We start from the raw sequence: 22,056 nt of genomic DNA on the forward strand, positions 1-22,056 counted from the left end.
AACATACAAGTGTTGTATTTTCCGAAAATATGTTGCGTTGAAGGAACAAAATGGAAAATTTGTATGAAAATTCGATAACGTTGTAATAAATTAGGTCATTAGATGGTATCAAATTAAGACTTATCTTATGTTTTTGTTTCCTTTGGATTAGTAATGGGCCTAATAAAAACCTATAGGATTGTTTTTATATTTAAAAAACAAATTTTGTAAGTACTACAATTATCATCTAATGGTAATTGTGGCGCCTAGCTAGCATTTGACAACCTTGTTTTAAATCATGTTGTGATTAACCCAAGGGCAGATATTTAATTGGGTCGGCGAAGAGAGGCGAACATTATTAAAAATTTTAAACTTTGCTAAACATACAACAAATTTTTGAATAATTAATTGCTGATGATATTGACAACTAACAGGTGTTTATGCGTAGAGTTAAAAAATAAGATAATCTTGGTTTAGGCAAATATGCTTACAAACAATAAAAATAATAATAATTATATTAAAAGAAACAGCTGTTGTTAGGGCAGACAAACCATAAAAAATGTACAGGAAATACATTGTACGAAGGTATGTCCGGGAATATAAAAAAGTATTTATGCATGTCTAGGGATGTATCTATAGGATACAAACATTAAGTGGCGTTCGGGTAGATACAAACGTTCGATTGACCAATTAATTATAAGTCATTTAATCTCTGAATAAGGAATGTTCTAAAAACAAATTTAATATTGGCCATGCTTAGGCATCAATCATTCGTTATTGTTGAGTGCCGCCATATCGGGACGAGCACAATTATTATTTGGATTATTTGTCATAATTGGGGGCTGTTGCAGCTGCGGTGTTGGAGGCATTTGTTGAGCAAGAGGCGGTGGTGGTGGTGGCGGCAGATAATAACCCTAAAAACATAAAATTGTTAAAAGAAACACATGTGCATTGCTAAAACTACTCATATACTTATACACAAATATTGTATTTACATGCACTTGAAACGTTTCACAATATTCACAAGAACAGACATCATTAATTGTTACTTATTTTCAACAGATCATTTAAAACAACTTCTGTAAGTCACAAACCATACATGATTTACTTGAAAAAAAATAGAAAATTTCATATCGATTAAATAAAAACTTTAACTTTTCATGAATAAGAATAAAATTGAAATTGCAATATCATTTTTATTCCGAATAAGTTTAAAAACTCAAAAATTGACAAGAAAAATTGTCATTCCTATGGGAAAGGGTTCTAAAAGAGCACATTCCTAGTGGAAAATAGCAGTTCCCAGTAGAAAGAGAACTATAAATACCGCTACCTAGTGGAAAGGGATACTTTCATTACTTTTTCCACTGGGAACAGACACTTTTAGTACCGTGAAAATGGTAATAACAGAACCCCCCTCCATGTGAAAAGGGTGCTAATAGTACCCGTTCCACATGAAAAGGGTAATAAAAGTATCCCTTTCACGTGAAATGGGAACTAAAAGTACCCCCTTCCACTGAAGGGGTACTAAAAGTACCCCATCCAAGTGAAGATTACTAAAAGTATCCCTTCCAAGTGAAAAAGGCACTAAAAGTATCCCTTCCACGTGAGAAGTGTACTGAAAGTACCCCTTCCACGTGCAAAGGATACTAAAAATACCCCTTCCCAGTGGAAATCGTAATAAGGAAACCCTTCTATCCCTTCCACGTGAAAAGGGATACTTGTAGTACCCTTTCCACTGGAAAAGGGATACTTGTAGTTTGGAAAAGCGGTATTTTTATCACTCTTTCCACTGGAAAACGGGTACTTTTAATACTCTTTCTACTTCCATAACTTTTTCCACTGGAAACAGATACTATTAGTACCCTTTCCAAGTGAAAAGGGTGCTAAAAGGACCTCTTCCATATGAAAAGGGTACTAAAAGTACCCCTTCCCAGTCGAAAATGTACTGAAAGTACCCCTTCCCACTGGAAAATGTACTAAAAGTACTCTTTCCACGGGCAAAGGGTGCTAAAAGTACCCTTCCACGTGAAAAGGTTACTAAAAGCACCCCTTCCACGTGAAAAGGGGTACTAAAACTACCCCTTTTACGTAAAAAAATTGCTAAAAGCACCCCTTCCCAGTGTGAAGAGTACTGAAAGTACCCCTCCACGTGAAAAGGGTACTAAAAGTACCTCTTCTATGTGCAAACGATACTAAAAAAATATTCCCAGTGGAAATCGTATTAAAGTACCTGTGAAAAGGGAAAGTGTGTTAAAAGTATCCCTTTCCAATGAAAATGGTACTATAATTACACCTTCCCAGTGGAAAGGGATACTTGTAGTACCCTTTCCGCTGGAAAAGGGATACTTGTAATCTGGAAAGCGATATATTTATTACCCTTTCCACTCGAAAAGGGGTACTTTTAATACTCTTTCTACTTGTAAAGGGGTACTTTCATAACTTTTTTCACTGGCATATGTTTGGTATCCCTTCCAAGTGAAAAGGTACTAAAAGTACCCCTTCCAAGTGAAAAGGGTATCAAAAGTACTCCTTCCCAGTGCAAAATGTTCTGAAAGTACCCCTTCTGGTATAAAGGGTACTAAAAGTACACCTTCATAGTAGAAAGGTAACCGTTTCACTGGAAATGGGTTATTTTTAGTACCCTTTCCACTGGAAAAGGGGTCCTTTTCATACTTTTTCTACTTAGGAAGGGATACTTTCATAAAAATAATTTCCACTGGAAAAGGGGTACTTTTTGTACTCTTTCTACTTGGGAAAGGATAATTTCATAAAAATTTTTCCACAGGGAACGGATACTCTTGATACCTCTTCCACGTGAAAGAGTACGAAAAGTACCCCTTACCAGTGGAAAGTGTACTGAAAATACCCCTTACACGTGAAAAGGGCACTAAAAGTATCCCTTCCACGTGAGAAGTGTACTGAAAGTACCCCTTCCACGTGCCAAGGATACTAAAAATACCCCTTCCCAGTGGAGATCGTAATAAGGAACCCCTTCTATCCCTTCCACGTGAAAAGGGATACTTGTAGTACCCTTTCCACTGGAAAAGGGATACTTGTAGTTTGGAAAAGCGGTATTTTTATCACTCTTTCCACTGGAAAACGGGTACTTTTAATACTCTTTCTACTTCCATAACTTTTTCCACTGGAAACAGATACTATTAGTACCCTTTCCAAGTGAAAAGGGTGCTAAAAGGACCTCTTCCATATGAAAAGGGTACTAAAAGTACCCCTTCCCAGTCGAAAATGTACTGAAAGTACCCCTTCCCACTGGAAAATGTACTAAAAGTACTCTTTCCACGGGCAAAGGGTGCTAAAAGTACCCTTCCACGTGAAAAGGTTACTAAAAGCACCCCTTCCACGTGAAAAAGGGTACTAAAACTACCCCTTTTACGTAAAAAAATTGCTAAAAGCACCCCTTCCCAGTGTGAAGAGTACTGAAAGTACCCCTCCACGTGAAAAGGGTACTAAAAGTACCTCTTCTATGTGCAAACGATACTAAAAAAATATTCCCAGTGGAAATCGTATTAAAGTACCTGTGAAAAGGGAAAGTGTGTTAAAAGTATCCCTTTCCAATGAAAATGGTACTATAATTACACCTTCCCAGTGGAAAGGGATACTTGTAGTACCCTTTCCGCTGGAAAAGGGATACTTGTAATCTGGAAAGCGATATATTTATTACCCTTTCCACTCGAAAAGGGGTACTTTTAATACTCTTTCTACTTGTAAAGGGGTACTTTCATAACTTTTTTCACTGGCATATGTTTGGTATCCCTTCCAAGTGAAAAGGTACTAAAAGTACCCCTTCCAAGTGAAAAGGGTATCAAAAGTACTCCTTCCCAGTGCAAAATGTTCTGAAAGTACCCCTTCTGGTATAAAGGGTACTAAAAGTACACCTTCATAGTAGAAAGGTAACCGTTTCACTGGAAATGGGTTATTTTTATTACCCTTTCCACTGGAAAAGGGGTCCTTTTCATACTCTTTCTACTTGGAAAGGGATACTTTCATAAAAATAATTTTCACTAGAAAAGGGGTCCTTTTTGTACTCTTTCTACTTGGGAAAGGATAATTTCATAAAAATTTTTCCACAGGGAACGGATACTCTTGATACCTCTTCCACGTGAAAGAGTACGAAAAGTACCCCTTACCAGTGGAAAGTGTACTGAAAATACCCCTTACACGTGAAAAGGGCACTAAAAGTATCCCTTCCACGTGAGAAGTGTACTGAAAGTACCCCTTCCACGTGCCAAGGATACTAAAAATACCCCTTCCCAGTGGAGATCGTAATAAGGAACCCCTTCTATCCCTTCCACGTGAAAAGGGATACTTGTAGTACCCTTTCCACTGGAAAAGGGATACTTGTAGTTTGGAAAAGCGGTATTTTTATCACTCTTTCCACTGGAAAACGGGTACTTTTAATACTCATTCTACTTCCATAACTTTTTCCACTGAAAACAGATACTATTAGTACCCTTTCCAAGTGAAAAGGGTGCTAAAAGTACCTCTTCCATATGAAAAGGGTACTAAAAGTACCCCTTCCCAGTGGAAAATGTACTGAAAGTACCCCTTCCCACTGGAAAATGTACTAAAAGTACTCCTTCCACGGGCAAAGGGTGCTAAAAGTACCCTTCCACGTGAAAAGGCTACTAAAAGCACCCCTTCCACGTGAAAAAGGGTACTAAAACTACGCCTTTTATGTAAAAAAAATGCTAAAAGCACCCCTTCCCAGTGTGAAGAGTACTGAAAGTACCCCTCCACGTGAAAAGGGTACTAAAAGTACCTCTTCTATGTGCAAACGATACTAAAAAAATATTCCCAGTGGAAATCGTATTAAAGTACCTGTGAAAAGGGAAAGTGTGTTAAAAGTATCCCTTTCCAATGAAAATGGTTCTATAATTACACCTTCCCAGTGGAAAGGGATACTTGTAGTACCCTTTCCGCTGGAAAGGGGATACTTGTAGTCTGGAAAAGCGATATATTTATTACCCTTTCCACTCGAAAAGGGGTACTTTTAATACTCTTTCTACTTGTAAAGGGGTACTTTCATAACTTTTTTCACTGGGATATGTTTGGTATCCCTTCCAAGTGAAAAGGTACTAAAAGTACCCCTTCCAAGTGAAAAGGGTATTAAAAGTACTCCTTCCCAGTGCAAAATGTGCTGACAGTACCCCTTCTGGTATAAAGGGTATTAAAAGTACACCTTCATAGTAGAAAGGTAACCGTTTCACTGGAAATGGGTTATTTTTAGTACCCTTTCCACTGGAAAAGGGGTCCTTTTCATACTTTTTCTACTTAGGAAGGGATACTTTCATAAAAATAATTTCCACTGGAAAAGGGGTACTTTTTGTACTCTTTCTACTTGGGAAAGGATAATTTCATAAAAATTTTTCCACAGGGAACGGATACTCTTGATACCTCTTCCACGTGAAAGAGTACGAAAAGTACCCCTTACCAGTGGAAAGTTTACTTAAAGTACCCCTTACACGTGAAAAGGGACTAAAAGTACACCTACCCATTGTAAAGCATACTAAAAATACCCCTTTCCAGTGAAAAGGTAACCTTTTCAAGGACAGGGTACTAAAACTACCCCTTCCCAGTGGAAAGTGAAATAAAAGTAGTTGTTGTTGTAGCAGTGTGTTGTACAGTGGTGGCAATCTTTGCCGATAGAGGATCTCAACGTGTCAATCCGGTACGTACAAGCGGCTGCCATGGGATTGTAGTAAAAGGACCCCTTCCCAGTAGAAAGTGTACTAAAAGTACTCCTTCCCAGTGGAAAGTATACTTAAAGTACCCCTTTACAGTGGAAAATGTAATAAAAGTTGTTGTTTTTGTTGTTGTTGTTGTAGCAGTGTTTTGTATAATGAGGCGGCAGCCCTTACCGATAAAGGATCTCAACGGGTCAATCCATTACGTACAACCGGCTGTCATAGGTACTAAAAATATACCTTCCCAAATGGTACTAAAAGTACCGCTCCCCAGTGGAAACAGAAATTAGTATAGTTGGAAATTTTTGTCAGTTTAATCTAATAACAGCGTTTTAAACGTTCAGTTAATTAAGATTGAAAAGGGGGTGCGGATATTAATTCGTCGTCCTGCCGACCGTCTAGCTGTTCCGCAGTGTTACACGAGCGTTCGTAGGCCACGCTCTTAACTCAGACTCCGTCGACCCGCAAGGCTTTGGGTTAACCAAGTTTGTTGTCGGCAGTCTTCTGGCCTTCACGGCCAAATCGTCGCTTTTTCATTCCTCCTTACTTATTTTGGTCGGGCAGTCTAAAACAGATCTCAGCCCCTGGGCTATCAATGTAGTTTAAATGTGGTTTAATCCACTTTGCGTTGTTTTGGTTCCTATTTGATACCTTATAACTCTTGGTAAAAAGGAAATTCACATTTTTATACCCTCCACCATAGGATGGGGGTATACTAATTTCGTCATTCTGTTTGTAACACTTCGAAATATGCTTCCACAAAGTATATATATTCTTGATCGTCATGACATTCTAAATCGATCTAACCATGTGCGTCAGTCCGTCTGTCTGTCGAAAGCCCTCTAACTTTCGAAGGAGTAAAGCTAGGTGCTTGAAATTTTGCACAAATATTTTTTATTAGTGTAGGTCGGTTGGGATTGTAAATGGGCCAAATCGGTCCACGTTTTGATATAGCTGCCATATAAACGGATCTGGGGTCTTGACTTCTTAAATTTTTGCACAAATATTTTTTATTAGTGTAGGTCGGTTGGGATTGTAAATGGGCCAAATCGGTCCACGTTTTGATATAGCTGCCATATAGCCGGATCTGGGGTCTTGACTTCTTAAGATTCTAGAGGGCGCAATTCTCTTCCGATTTGACTGAAATTTTGAACGTGGTATTTTGGTATCACTTCCAACAACTGTACCAAATATGGTTCAAATCGGTACAAAACCTGGTATTGCTGCCATATAAGGCGATCTGTGGTCTTGACTTCTTAAGCTTTTAGAGGGCGCAATTCTTATCCGATTTGGCTGTTATTTTGCATGAGGTGTTTTGGTATCACTTCCAACAACTGTGCTAAGCATGGTCTAAATCGGTTCATAACCTGATTTAGCTGTCATATAAACCGTTCTTGCATCATGACTTCTTGAGCCGCTGGAGGGCGCAATTCTCATCCGATTTGGCTGAAATTTTGCATGAGGTGTTTTTTGTTATAATTCATAACAACTGCGCTTAGTATTGCGCAATTCGCTAAATAACCTTGTATAGCTGCCATATAAACCGATCTGCGATATTGATTTCTTGTTTACTGTTATTCAAGATATTAGCATTGCAAATTTCCGGTAAGAACAACGATACCAGTAGGCGACCTTCAGCAATTGACAGATAATACAACAATTTCACTACACCAGTTATATATAACATAGACACTTATTACTATCCATATGCTTGGTAATGAGTTTCCATATCTACATACCTGAGGACTAATTGGATGATGTGGAGTCGAAAATGGTTGTTGCATAGGTGTATGATTAGTTGATGTAGGCGGTGGTACCATATGTGCAACTAAATGAACACCACCATTTGCAGCTGAAGGTCCACCACCATTGACAGGTGGCATACTGCCTGAAGCATAGTAATAAGGCAATGGAGGTGGAGGATAGCTAGGACATGGCAACGGGGCTAATCCATTCATCATATCCATCGCATTTGTTTCAGTAGTATCTGATCCAGAGGCAGTAGAATTTGCCATACCTGGGACGGGTGGCATTGAAGGTTGTGGTGGTGTAAAATGTATAGAGCCATTCATAAAGTTAGGATGTACTCCTGTTGCCTGATACCCTGGCGGGGCATGATGTGGGGCATAGATTCCATATGGAGGAGGTGGACCAGTGTTCGATGTCATTGCTACAGGTACCATTATCCCACCTGCATTGCCTGCTAGCGGAATTCCATATGATCCACCGCTGTACAATCCTCCTTCACTCATTTGTTCACCAGTACCAGCACGACCATATACACCATAAGGAGCAACAGGATTAATATTTGAATTATTGGATGTAGGTGTCTACAAAAAAAAATTGGAAAAATTAATGGAGAATATGTGTAGTAAAATTTATTCTAACATGTTCAACAGTGGGCAGAAAAGCGGAACAAAAGTCATATATTGCAACCAATGGATTATAGGTATGCAACAATCGCTTCACTGCTATTTTGAACTCGAATTCTGAGTAAAGAAATACAATTATATTCACAAACAAGTAAACGTGAGTTTATTTTTTCTATTAAGTTTTAATTGAAAAAATGTCATTCTGATTTCATAATCGGTTTTTAAAAATCATCGAAATCAGAAGTTAGGATTATATGGGAGTTGCGTCAGGCTTCTGACCGATTCGGGCCATAATTGACTCGGACAGGCAAATCGGAATGCTCCATTTAAGAACTCATGATGTTGAAGCGGAATATCGATTTAAAAGGGGTAATATACAAACATGGACCGATCTGGCTAATTTCTGACTACCATTCGTGCGACTTTTTGAGCTTTAGACAGAGTGACGAAATAATTTTAACGTATTATATGGTATAAAAACACCTCTTGTTATCTTTATTCAAAAAAATAGTTATAGCACTCATTAGGTTTTAGTCGAAAATCATTCTATCTACCTGAATAGGGTCGGCAGCGTCAAGACAACCAGCTAAACGAAGTACATTTCGAACGTCAGCATTATTAATTTTGCTAAAATCTCTGGCATTATACCTCCTCCTTTCTTTCTTTTTTTAGCACTGATTTAGCCCCATTCCTACATTTACAATATATATTCCAATTTTCATCGGCCTTGTCGCTACGGTTTGCCCGACGTGCAAGATCTCTCATAGATCTGGCAAATCTCACTGGTGAATAGTGAACCAAAGAAAATTATTTCATGTAAAAAAGTTTACACTTACATATATTTTACATGTATGAAGACAGTTCGACAATTTAATGTTCCTCGTATTAAATTTAGTTTTAGCTCTATTGAAATTGCATTCTACGCCAGCACTGGCAGCATCAACCGTTAGGCGAAGAACAAAAGTTTTGTGTTAGTTGCTATTGGCATCGTTGGATAAGTTGGATTTGAATAAAGGGAGTAACATTTGATTTGTTTTCTATTGCGCTTATGAATCAAGTCGTCTTAAAGAGTCCTGTTCAAATTCGGATGTGTGCTTTACAATCTCCTTGGGATGGTTGTAAAGCACCATGATCCATTTGACATCGCCCGCTGATGATATTTCTTGGTCGAAATTGAAATCGCGATACGGGATAACCAGTCAAATGCTTCTAGCAACAACACACTTTTGCTGACTTAAACATTTTTTTTTTGCTATACTATTCTTTGAATAGAAAACATTGAACAATGGTCTAAAGCCGTACAATGTCCTGCAAAGGAATCGCAATTTGTTTATTTAATTACAGCAGCTAGCAAGGAAACAGTAAGAGCCGGTTAACTAAAAGTGTCTCCCATTTTTTACACGTTGAACTTCGATGTTATGTTTGTAATGGCTAACAAATAAATGTTTGACATTTTCGTAACGGGAATTGTTTTTGCAGTGTATATGCAATAAAAAATTGCTATAAACCATAATTTTTTGTTTTTATTTTTTTAATTAATAATTTTTTTATAAGTTTTTAAATATTTTTTTTAATTGTGTTTTTTGATATATTCCACCTATTTCTGCAAATTTGTTTTTTTTTTAGTTTGTAGTTTATATTTTATTCTTTTTTCGATATTTCGTCTTCCCACGAAAGTCATCATCCGGAATAGTTTTAAAAATTGAAAAACATACATAAAAATAAAAAAATAAATCACACAAAAGATGATTTCTAATGATAAACTTATGAACAAATAATTTCTAATATAGCGTGATTGAGTCTTACATCGTTAGCAGTACGATGCATACTAAAAGACTCACCCGCGCTATATTAGAAATTATTTATTCGTAAGTTTTTCATTAGAAATCGTCTTTTTTATTCCTTATTGTTGTTTTATTTTTTTAAATTTTTTATCTTTTTTTGTTAATTTTTTTTTTTTTAATTTTTAATGGTCGACTTTTATTTCATTTAGATGGAAAAAAATTATAAATTACCTCAAAATTAAAAATAAAAAATAAAATTTTTGTTTGTTCCTCTTTCGAGACGTGTTAAATGATCGGAAATGCAAATGGAAAAGGAAAGCCGGAGAGAAACAAACAAAATTTGTAAGATTTAATGATCTCGCCCTAACAGGCAAAAAACTTGAAAAATGAAAAATAAAATGTATTAAAAATAAATACAGAAATATAAAAAATTAAAAAAATAAAGAAAAATTAAAAAAATAAAGAAAAATAAAAAAAATAATAACAATATAAAAAAATAAAAACAGAAAAGAATAGAAAAAAAAATAAAACAAAATAAAAAATAAAGATAATAAATAAAAAATAATCGAAATATTAGCCGCAAATAAACGAAATGAAAATAAAAATTAATTAAAAACACCCAAAATCCAGCGAATTTAATTAAAGAGAAAAGACCTCAAGCCGAACAAAAATTGCATAATAATGAAATAAAAGAAATAAATAGAAACATAAAAGAAATAAACATAAAATTAAAAAAAAAATAAAAGAAATTTAAAAAAATAAAAGAAGCTTAAAAAAATAAAAGAAATTTAAAAAAATAAAAGAAATTTAAAAAAATAAAAGAAATTTAAAAAAATAAAAGAAATTTAAAAAAATAAAAGATATTAAAAAAATAAAAGAAAATTGAAAAATAAAAGAAAAATCAATAAAACACATTTTTTTGAAAAATTTTGAATAACGATGCTTGATGAACAATTATATTTTCTTCAAAATGGTATGAAATCTATCTATTATAAAAATCAATAGAAATAATCTTGCCAACCTCTTTGGTTCAAAGCACGAATTAGAAACTTGATTGATAAACGAAAACGTTTTGAAACTCCTTCCCTACTAAGTCAATTCAAATCTGGCAGAAAGACTGCTTCAAAACAAAACAACTCTGCAAAAGCGTTCTATTTTTAAAACAAAATTTGTAATGGTGTCGTCTTAACTATACTGCCTTTCCTGTCTAAAGCTGAGTTCTAACATTGTGTCTGATCAAATTAGTAATTTTCTAACTGAGAATGACTTACTATCTGTCAGACAATCTGGACGCCGGAAGAAAAGAATCTACTGCACTGCTAAGTTAGATGTTAATGAAAACCTTCGCCAATACATGGATGACAAAATGGTGTCGTTTTTGCATCCTTTAGACCACAGTAAAGCGTTTGATACCGTTGATCATCATATTCTAATATTGAAACTGCAAAAACTGTTTGATTTTTCTCATTCATGCTGTTTTATATGTCACAGAGAGCACAAGCGGTAATAACTGGAAATCGATGATCCAGTCTACTGAACCATCCAAAGGCGTTGCCCATAAATCCATTCTTGGATGTTCTAGCTAACTGTAAAAGACAAATGTACGCTGATGATCTGCAGCTATAAATTGGTAAAAAAATAAGTGATATTCAAAAATGTGATATAAACTATGATACACAGTTTATAACTGGGCGAAAAATAGTAAACTTTCCATAAACCCATTGAAGTCGATACTCGTTGTTGTTGTTGTTGTTTTAGCAGTGGGTTGTACACAAAGGCGGCAGCCCTTGCCGATGAAGGACTTTATCGAGTCAATCCGGTACGTAGAACCGGCTGCCATGGTATTGTGAAACTACTCGTAATTCACAGACGTAATTCGGAATAATTGTTCGGATCATTTAATTGTACATCTTAATAACACTTCAATACCACGTGTTGAAACTGTAACTTTTAACTTGGACTTATCACATTAGTAAAACTGTGTATAGAATGCTGCGTAACCTATGGGCAGTCCTCCTCTCTACACCATTTCAAATAAGCATGTTACTAGCAAAATCATATCTCAAGGCATGGGATAGCTGTGAGCACCACACAGGTTGGAACTTTGAGGTCCGATCTGTGTGGTGTTCATTGCTGTCACGAGAAGCTTAGCTGCGAGCTACAGGGCGCGTCCATAGGTTGCGGATAGTGGAATGCTATATTCGGAGTGGCTGCAACAGCAGTCGCGGACAATCAGCGGTATCAGGCGAAGAGTCCCAGTGAGAATCCGGGTGGCCCCGGTTTTCCACAAGTGCTGAGTGCCTATGATGCTCGATATGACAAGGTGAGTTATTGGCGCCTATAAATAACCAATGGCAACCCAGTTGAGCTTGCTCACCTACGCGAGCTTAACGAGGATCGAACATAATTTTTTATTGATTATTATTATTTAAATATCAAATTATTGTGTTATTAAAATCTTTTAATTTTAATATTTTTTTCTTCAATTAGAATTTATAATGTTTTAAGTTTTATAACCTGTTATTTCCTTTTAAATAATTTTATAAATAAGACTTAATTATTGCCTACACATCTATGAAACTATCACTGTCATATATAAGACCATATCTTGTTGTGTTGGTATCACAAATAAAATAAGAAATGAAAAATTAAATTTGCTCCAAAACTTTCTGGTTCTAAAACTCAGCCAACGTATGGAGAAAACAGGAATTAGTGCAAAATTCAATCAATCAATATCTTTATTTTTGAAGGCTGCAGCATTATAACAACTGATGGAGTATCAGACAGGAACGGACGGACATTGCTCAATAATATTAGAATTGAACAACGATCAATATTTGTATGGTTCATAATTTGTACGGTCGACAATCCATATTTCGACATGTTGCAAACGGAATGACAAAATGAATATAAACGGCATTCTATGATGATGGGTATACGATGAAAACAGCAGACGATATTGAAAATCTTCTTCGATTCTAAGCTCCAATCATATGGAAATTTGAAACAGGTAAAAAAAACTTACATTGCAATTATGCGAATCCTTCGCAGCAAACGCATCATCGAATCCACCCATTGGTGATGTCTGTGCGGAATGGTCTGATACTGAGATGGGCGCCTGCAGTTGCGATTGATGTGGTGGATGGGACGGACCGCGTGAAGAATTGGGCGTTGTGGAGGTTTGATAACCACCACCGCCCATATTTACAGGAATATTCTTGTGGTTGGAGTTATTACCTCCATTATTCCTTGATGATTGTTGATGTGGATGTTGTTGTTGTTGATGGTGCCCAGTGTTGTACGAGGTGGGTGGTGGTGGTGGTACATGCAGATTTGAATTGACGTGATGACGTTGATGTTGCATGGGACGATCCTTGTTATTAAAACATCGTGAGGAGTATCGACGAGGATTGTTTTTAGTCCCACCCGTAGTAGTAGTAATAGCATTGCCAGTATTCAAATGTCTGTTATTATTATTATTATTGTTTGGTGGCACTGGGCGTGGTTTTTCTACATTTGACACAGCAGCATTACTAGCAGCAGCTTCAACCACTATGTTGTTATTATTAGCATCGGGTTTTGTGTCAGTCACAACTTGATTTGCATTTTCATCTAGTCTTATATTTTGCAAGTCGTTTGCCACACTCTCCGCGGTATCCTCAGAGTTCATCTCCGCCACCTTCGTCGCTGCAAGAATTTACGATTGTAAGCAGTTGCAGAGAAGAGGGATTGCATTATGTACTTACGTTCATTGTTTTCATGTGAAGCTCCAGCCTGTGCCCTTGCCGCTTGCTTTTGATGATAGTAATCCAGGCCTAAATTGTAGAAAAATCTCAATGTGGCTGCATCTGTGGGCAAATCCCCTCCATTGGTTTTATAGGATTTGCGGGCATCATAGTTAATACGCCCACTTACAGGAGTATTCGAAGAATTGTGATTAACTCCACGGCGAGATGATGGGGTGTTCTGTTGTGAGGAAGATTGAAAATTGCCCGAGGGAACCGAACCGGAAACTTGTATTGTGGGACAATTTGCAGCCCCGCTACCAGCACCGGGATTGTAGTGAGGGGGAGGAGCCTGAGCATACACAGGGACATTTTGAGCTGGTGCTGGTATTCCAATGGGTTGGGGATTTCCAATATATTGATTGGCACTCGCCGAACTTACAAAGCCACCCGGTGGGGCTGGGCCATAGTAATAGCCGTTCATAGGGGACACATAGGCTGGTGCCGGTGCCATGCTGGGATCGTAGCTGTAATAACCGTAGATTTCCTCTGGTTGTCCGCTTATAGTATGTGTATAGGCTGCATACGTGGGATACACGCACTGTAGATCCGGCATATATACGGCAGCACCGGCGTTTGGATTGTATGGATCCAATTCGTAAATACCTTCGCCATGCTGTACAGCATAGCCCATGGTGGTTACACCATCCTGATCTTCGCCTACGCCATTGTAAACAGCCACTGCTGTTGTCTCGCCCGATCCCATCTTTCCAATGTCGTTGCTGTTGCTAGATCTTAAACTGGAGCGATTATTTTCATTTGCATCGCCTGTTCGCTGTTGACCATTTTTCTCCGCAGATTCTCCTCCATCGTTTCTCCCAACCCCCCCACCAGTGTGTTCTACCGTCAAGGGCATAGTACAAAATTCCACAGTTTGGGCCCGAAAATTCTCCAAATGCGTGTACTGCTTAAGTTTGTAATATGAAGTGGTACAATAATAATGGGAGCGTTTTGGATCGTCCTCATTAATGTAGTCGCTGCTGTTGCCACCACAACTGTCGTTGTCCATCATGCCATTACCACAAAACTGCTGATGATGATGGTGATGTTCAGTGGTCGAATTAAATTTAAAACGATAGTTGTTGTACTGCCTTGGGAAGCGAACAGAACTGAACTTTTGCATATGCCGCTGAAAGCGATATGGCACTGTCCAAGGTTTAAATTGGTCAGGTGGCAATGGCGACAGATTCTCATAGGGAACTAAGCGTTTTTCACCCAGCTGCTCGACAAACACAATGCATTGGCCTCTATCCACGGCTATCTCCTGTATGTGGCAGGTGTAGAGATCTTGTTCAGATTTGCGTAGTTTAACATGACACTTGGCTCCAACCTGGAATATTTTGCGAACTCGTTTGGTCTTTTGGCAGTGTACAAACTAATAATAGAAGACACAGAAACACACGCACAGACATGGAATATATATAGAAAAACATTCGCGGGATCAACAACAAAAACAATAATCATACACAATATACATAAAGAGACGCGATACAAAAATATGACTCAAAACAATATTTTATTTTTCTTAGTATACTCATAAACGGCCAAAAAACTGAAATAAGATCCATTATATTACTAGTCTACTAATTGAAGTCCTTAAAAAACATCCAAATCACAACAAGTATTAAACTTTCATTCTAAGGCTCATGTAAGGGATAAAAAAGAGATTGACTTCATCACACCAATAAATGGCCAGCGGAGAATTTTCTCGCCATTTCCACCTCTGCCTTTGGAGGAAATGTCATATAGCAGGATAGGTTTTTCATATGCAAATCAATTCTAAACAATACTGTGACTTTTTTTTTACATACACACACCATTACATAATCTGAGGCGTTTTAATGATAAATACCTTAAAGTTGGAATCTCCATTGTACCAGTTTTGTAATTTCATTTCTTTGCGCATTTCGTTCCACGAATCGAATTCGATATTTCGATACATATTTGGATCCAAGGCTTTGGCCACCTTGTATGGGAATGGAGTTATACCTTAATGAAGAAGAAAATCAAAAGCATCACTTGAATTCTTTCATATCAAAGTTTTAACTTTTGGTAGGAAATAATCCAAAATATTTTACACTCTTTGATATTTTCTTCTACTTACTCTCCTGCAACAATTGTCGTACACACGACATATATTTTTTGGGTAAAAATGATTCTGCAGTACGTTGTATAAGTAACGTATTCTTCTCATTGTCCTCATGATGAGCTTCCTTAAGACCGCGCTGCAAATCATCCGAGAATCTCGGAAAATTGGTGTAATGAAAATGACACAATTTAAAATTTTCCAAAATACAATTGGTGTTTTGCGGCAAATCAAGTTCAAATTCTCGCCCATCGTTTAAATAGAGTCTTGTAGCATAGCCCTCCTCATTCGTTGTCGTAGTATATTCCATATTTTCGAAATTCGGACCATGCAACATTTGTTCAACAGCAAATGCGACATCTGGTAGTTTAAATAGATCCTTGTAAAGAATTTCATAACAAATCGCTAGATGGGAATATATTAAAGAAAACATCAGTGGAAAAAAAAAACAAATAATTAACTTTTAGATTGTATAAAGTGGGATAAAGGAAAACAATGTTTACACCGGACTTGTGGGCTTTGTTATGGTAATAAATGAAATGCATTTATTAATTCGGTTTCGTTTTCATTTAATATTAACTTACATTGACAAATGGCAGCTTCCTGAATGTATTCTGATGTAAATACTGAATCAAAATGTCTCTCTGGCGTATAAAAAACACGGAAAACGTCTTTAAAATAGCTTCGGTGATCGGTAAAATATTTACCCAAATCGAAGGGTTCAAACAGGATAACATTTCGCCTGAAATTATAATGCGAAATTAGTCAATATTTTCACCACCATCTGAATCGGCAAATTTGTGATATATATTTATTACACAAACAAATAAAGTTACAGATTAAGAATGTAAATACAAATATAAAAAACAAAATAAAAAAAATTTTAAAATAAAAAATATTAATAAAAATTTTAATAAAAAATATGAACATAAAAAAATAAGATAAATAAATAAAAATTAATAAAATAAAAATAAAAAATAAAAACAAAATAATAAAAATAAATATACAAAAAAAATAAAATATAAAAATACGAAAAAAACAAAAAAAAATTAAAAAAAGGTAAAAAAAAATAAAACAAAAAAAAATAAATAAGTATTTAAAAAAAATAAATAAGTATTTAAAAAAAATAAATAAAAAAAATGTAAAAAAATATATATAAAAATTTATGTATAAAAAAATATATATAAAATATATATATATATAAAAAATATATATAAAAAGATATATATAAAAAATATATATAAAAAAATATATATAAAAAAATATATATAAAAAATATATATAAATAAATATAAAAACAAAAAAATATTAATAAAAAATAGATAAAAAAATATAAACATAAAAAAATAAGATAAATAAATAAAAATTAATAAAATAAAAATAAAAAATAAAACTAAAAACAAAATAATAAAAGTAAAAACAAAATAATAAAAAAAAACAAAATAATAAAAATAAATATACAAAAAAAAATAAATTAAAAAAAAATCTAAAAATACGAAAAAACAAAAAAAAAATAAAAAAAAATAAAAAAAAGGAAAAAAAGGAAAAAAAAGGAAAAAAAAAGGTAAAAAAAAATAAAACAAAAAATAAATAAGTAATTAAAAAAAATAAATAAAAAAAATTAAAAATAAAAATAAAAAAAAATTTTAAAATAAAAATAGAAAAAAAAATTAAAATAAAAAAAAAATTAAAAATATAAATCAAAAAATACAAAAAACCAAAAAAAAATAGAAAAAAATAAAAAAAATAGAAAAAAATAAAAAAAAAATAAAAAAAACAAAATCAAAAAAAAATTTAAAAAAAAATAAAAATTAAAAATTAAAAAAAAAATTTAAAATTAAAAATAAATTAAAAATTAAAATTAAAAATTTAAAAAAAAATTAAAAAATTTAAAAAAAAATTAATAAAAAAATATATAAAAAATAATAAAAATTTAAAAATAAAAAAAAATAATAAAAATAAAAAATAATATAAATAAAAAATAATAAAAATAAAAAAATAATAAAAATAAAAAAATAATAAAAATAGAAAATAAGAAAAATAAAAAATAAGAAAAATAAAAAATAAAAATATGAAAATAAAAGATAATAAAAATATGGAAATAAAAAATACTAAAAATAAAATTAAAAAAAAACAAAAAATATAAAAAAATATATAAAATATATAAAAAAATATAAAAATATGAAAATATTAAAATATAAAAAATATAAATATATAAAAAAATATAAAAATATAAAAGAAATTAAAAATTAAAAAATTAAAAAATGTTCAAAAAAAATAATAAAAAAAAATAAAAACAATAATAATAAAAAAAAATAAAAATAAAAACAATAAAAATAAAAACAATAATAATAAAACAAAAAAAAATAAAACAAAAAAATAAAACAAAATAATAATAAAACAAAATAATAATAAAACAACAAAAAATAAAAAAAAATAAACACAAAAAATTAATAAAAACAAAAAAATAAATAAATACAAAAAAATAAATAAATAAACACAAAAAATAAATAAACACAAAAAAATAAAAAAAAATATATATAAAGACAAAAATTAAAAAAAAATATATATATATAAACACAAAATATAAAAAAAAATACATATATAAAGGGTGATTTTTTTGAGGTTAGGATTTTCATGCATTAGTATTTGACAGATCACGTGGGATTCAGACATGGTGTCAAAGAGAAAGATGCTCAGTATGCTTTGACATTTCATCATGAATAGACTTACTAACGAGCAACGCTTGCAAATCATTGAATTTTATTACCAAAATCAGTGTTCGGTTCGAAATGTGTTCATTCACCGTAACGTTGCGTCCAACAGCATCTTTGAAAAAATACGGTCCAATGATTCCACCAGCGTACAAACCACACCAAACAGTGCATTTTTCGGGATGCATGGGCAGTTCTTGAACGGCTTCTGGTTGCTCTTCACTCCAAATGCGGCAATTTTGCTTATTTACGTAGCCATTCAACCAGAAATGAGCCTCATCGCTGAACAAAATTTGTCAAAATTTGAACACATTTCGAACCGAACACTGATTTTGGTAATAAAATTCAATGATTTGCAAGCGTTGCTCGTTGATGAAATGTCAAAGCATACTGAGCATCTTTCTCTTTGACACCATGTCTGAAATCCCACGTGATCTGTCAAATACTAATGCATGAAAATCCTAACCTCAAAAAAATCACCCTTTATAAACACAAAAAATAAAAAACATTAAACACAAAAAATAAAAAATATACACAAAAAATAAAAAAAAAATAAACACAAAAAATAAAAAAAATAAACACAAAAAATAAAAAAAAAATAAACTCATAAAATAAAAAACATAAACACAAAAAAATAAAACAAAAAATAAAATAAAAAACCACAAAAAAATTACAAAATAAAAATTAAAAAAAAAAAAATAATTTAACAAAATAAAGTAACAAAAATATACAAATAATAATAAAAAAAATAAAATAAAAAAAAATAAAATAAAAATAAATAAAATAAAATAAAAATAAATAAAATAAAAATAAACAAAATAAAAGACATAAACAATTAAAAAGGTGTGTTGTTGCTAGAAGCATTTGATTGGCTATCCGTATCGCGATTTCAATTTCGAGCAAGAACTATCATCAGCGAACGATGTCAAATGAATCATGGTGCTTTGCATACCACCCCACTAGAGTAGGTATTAAAACACACATCTTTTGTTGACTTAAATCTTTTTTTCTATGCTATATAAAGCATTAAACAATAGCCTAAAGTCTGTCTAAAAGCCGAAAAAAGAAAGTGCAAACAGATAGAAAAAATATATAAACTAAAAACAAAATTAAAAATTGAAAACAAAAATAATATTAGAAATAAAACTAAAATAAAATAAAATAACTAAAATAAAATAAGATAAAAAAATAAAGTAAAATAAAAAAATAAAATAAAATAAAAAAATAAAATTAAAAAAATAAAATAAAAATTAAATAAAAATAAAATAAAAATAAAATAAAAATAAAATAAAAATAAAAGTAAAATAAATAAAATAATTTTTTCGAACTCACAGTTAAAAAAATAAAACATGTTTTGTTTGCAAATTTATACAATTCGCAGAATATACACAATAAATAAATATACACAATAAAAACAAAAAATAATAAAAATAATAAAAAGAATATAATAAAAAACCAAAAAAAGGAAAAGAATTGAAAACAAAAAAAAATATGAAAGCAGTAAAAAACTAATAAATAATAACAAATAAAAAATTATGAAAAAATATACAAATAACAAGAAAATATAAAAAACTATATGTAGTCTTAAGTTTTATATTATATTTGTTTCTATTTTTCGTGTTATCGTTTTTAGATTTCTTTTTCTTGTTATTTTCTTATTGTATTTGTATTTTTGTTTAATTGGTAAGCAAACTCAATAAGGTCCATAGGACCGATCGCCGCGGGAACGTGACGGCCATTGGTTCTTTAACTGCGCCAATAACTCGCATTGTCATATCGAGCATCATGGCACTTAGCAGCCAGGGCTGCCCGGCCTCTCACTGAGAAGCTACAATCGATACGGCTGATTGTCCGCGTCCGATAGCTTACAGCTAAGTTTGTCGTGATAACAATGAACATCACACAGATCGGAGCTCGAAGCTCCAGCCCGTGTATTGCTCAAAGCTATCCTGTGCCGGACCCCATGTGCCTTTTTAAAGCTACAAGCTGCCCTATGTCCCTAGGGCATATTTAAAACATAAATTGCTCTCCAGGACAAAGGGCATATAAGGTAATACCAAATGTATAGGTGTACATATACTTACGCAAACAAAGATCCAGCTGCCTGCAGCTCCAATAAAGTTCCATAAGTCTTTGGCTTTGACATATCATCCAGATATTCATCGTAATCTCGATCGACAAGATGTTCGAAGAATTGTCTATGACGGCGCATGTATGTCACACACTTTTCACGTATGGCCAAATGATGTAATTGAGTGTCATACATTTGCTCTGATATCACTCGAAACAAGCAGGAGGCATCCCGTGCCGTATGCTTGCGATAGAATTGATGTTCCTCGAGGAATTGATCATAAGGATCTGGGGCCTGGCGACTACCCGATGTAAACTGGCGTTGCTGCATCTTAAATTTGAAGGGAGGGTCTTCTTGCTTGTGGTTATAAACCGATGTACGACGATGCACTACACATACAAATCCAAATCTAAACAAAATCAACAAAAAAATATCTACATAAGTTTAAATTGAACACTGATCAGACATATTGTAAAACACAACTGTACGTCAAAAAATATCTGCGATGTTTCAAAACATTTACACAATCCAACCTTTCTTCCCCAAATCTGAGCTTTTTCTCGCACAAGCAATAAAAAAAAAACAAAAATGGTTCTTTTCGAAATCAAGGTCTTATTTTCTTTCTCCCTCCTATTCACACTCCTACTACGATAAAGGGAAACAGAGAATCCGTTAGAAAAATTGGGTATGCAGCAAAGACCACTCAAAAACAACAATTAAAAGTATCTATCACAAGTAATCTCTCCGTAATTGTTCCTTGCAAAATAATCCAAACTTCTTCAATCACTTACTAGATTAAAGTTAAAAAAATAAGTTAAAATTTAAAAGATTCCCCGTCGTGCGGTCACTGCGAGAATACGTCTTTACACTTCTAATGCAAAACAGAGAAAAACATCCGTTATAAATGTAAGAATGCAGAAAAGTGCAAAGATCATTAACATTGCAAGGAGATGGGTGATGGGGACCTTTCCACTTTCTGTTGTTGTTTTGGGAAGTGACCAGTTAATTAATTTTTTGAACTGTAGTTAAGGAGTCATGGTTGAATTAAGAAAGTTAGATCCACTTTTCCACTTGGAGCAAATCTAGATTGTCGACGAGATTTCGGAAATCTTGCAACGGGGCTTCCCATACATTTTCAGTGTGAGCAAATCTATTTATTTGTAGCAAATCTCCTTCGAAATTTAAACACTGCAAACATTGGTAGTTTTGGACAGCACTTTTTCGCAACAGTTGACAAAATTCTAATCTAAATTGCAAAATTTTCTTGTCCAATTTAAAAAAAAATGTTTATCTAATTTAATTGCCAGGATTCACTGAATAAGATTAAACCGAGCGATTAGCCGACATAATTTTTTTTTTTAATTTTTGACATTGAGGATGTCAACTTGTTCTCTTTTTACATTCATTCTTTGTTTACATTTTCTCCTATATGATGACATTTTCAATCGGCAGATTTGACATCTTTAATGATGTTCATGGGGCCATGTTCATGTTTTCGCATGTGACCTAACCTCATATTAGTAAATCCTGTTTAATTGCTTAACACAATATATATGCTGAACA

The 22,056-nt window shown here is 33.3% G+C and overlaps 1 protein-coding gene across 6 annotated transcripts; it reads right to left on the reverse strand.

Annotated features, from left to right (window-relative positions):
* Window positions 1–261: 261 nt before the first annotated feature.
* Window positions 262–21,370, reverse strand: LOC106087820 (uncharacterized). 6 transcript variants are annotated; one of them, XR_009398245.1, is made up of 10 exons: window positions 21,285–21,370; window positions 20,507–20,902; window positions 16,293–16,450; window positions 15,727–16,113; window positions 15,475–15,611; window positions 13,584–14,997; window positions 12,863–13,524; window positions 7,421–8,011; window positions 975–1,086; window positions 808–893 (listed from the first exon to the last, which is right to left on the reverse strand). XR_009398245.1 is itself a non-coding variant. In XM_013252995.2 (9 exons), the coding sequence occupies exons 2-9, from the start codon at window positions 20,821–20,823 to the stop codon at window positions 747–749; spliced, it is 3,768 nt and encodes a 1,255-aa protein (XP_013108449.2). In that variant the 5' UTR covers window positions 20,824–20,902; window positions 21,285–21,370; the 3' UTR covers window positions 262–746. The 6 variants fall into 6 exon arrangements, 5 of the variants coding, with proteins under 5 accessions (XP_013108449.2, XP_013108445.2, XP_013108447.2 ...); XM_013252995.2 differs by lacking the exon at window positions 975–1,086 and having other exon boundaries at window positions 262–893; window positions 13,584–14,952; XM_013252991.2 differs by lacking the exon at window positions 975–1,086 and having other exon boundaries at window positions 262–893.
* Window positions 21,371–22,056: the final 686 nt, after the last annotated feature.

Source organism: Stomoxys calcitrans, chromosome 4 (genome assembly GCF_963082655.1).
Source record: "Stomoxys calcitrans chromosome 4, idStoCalc2.1, whole genome shotgun sequence".
Taxonomy (NCBI): domain Eukaryota; kingdom Metazoa; phylum Arthropoda; class Insecta; order Diptera; family Muscidae; genus Stomoxys; species Stomoxys calcitrans.

Excerpts from the sequence above, each read along its gene's own strand:
- LOC106087820 (XM_013252991.2), bottom strand. The coding sequence starts at position 20,823 with ATGCAGCAACGCCAGTTTACATCGGGTAGTCGCCAGGCCCCAGATCCT. Across the intron at positions 16,451-20,506 it reads GCAGCTGGATCTTTGTTTGC|GCGAAATGTTATCCTGTTTG; the intron begins GTAAGTATATGT and ends TTATAATTTCAG. Across the intron at positions 8,012-12,862 it reads AGGATTCGCATAATTGCAAT|ACACCTACATCCAATAATTC; the intron begins GTAAGTTTTTTT and ends TTTTTTTTGTAG.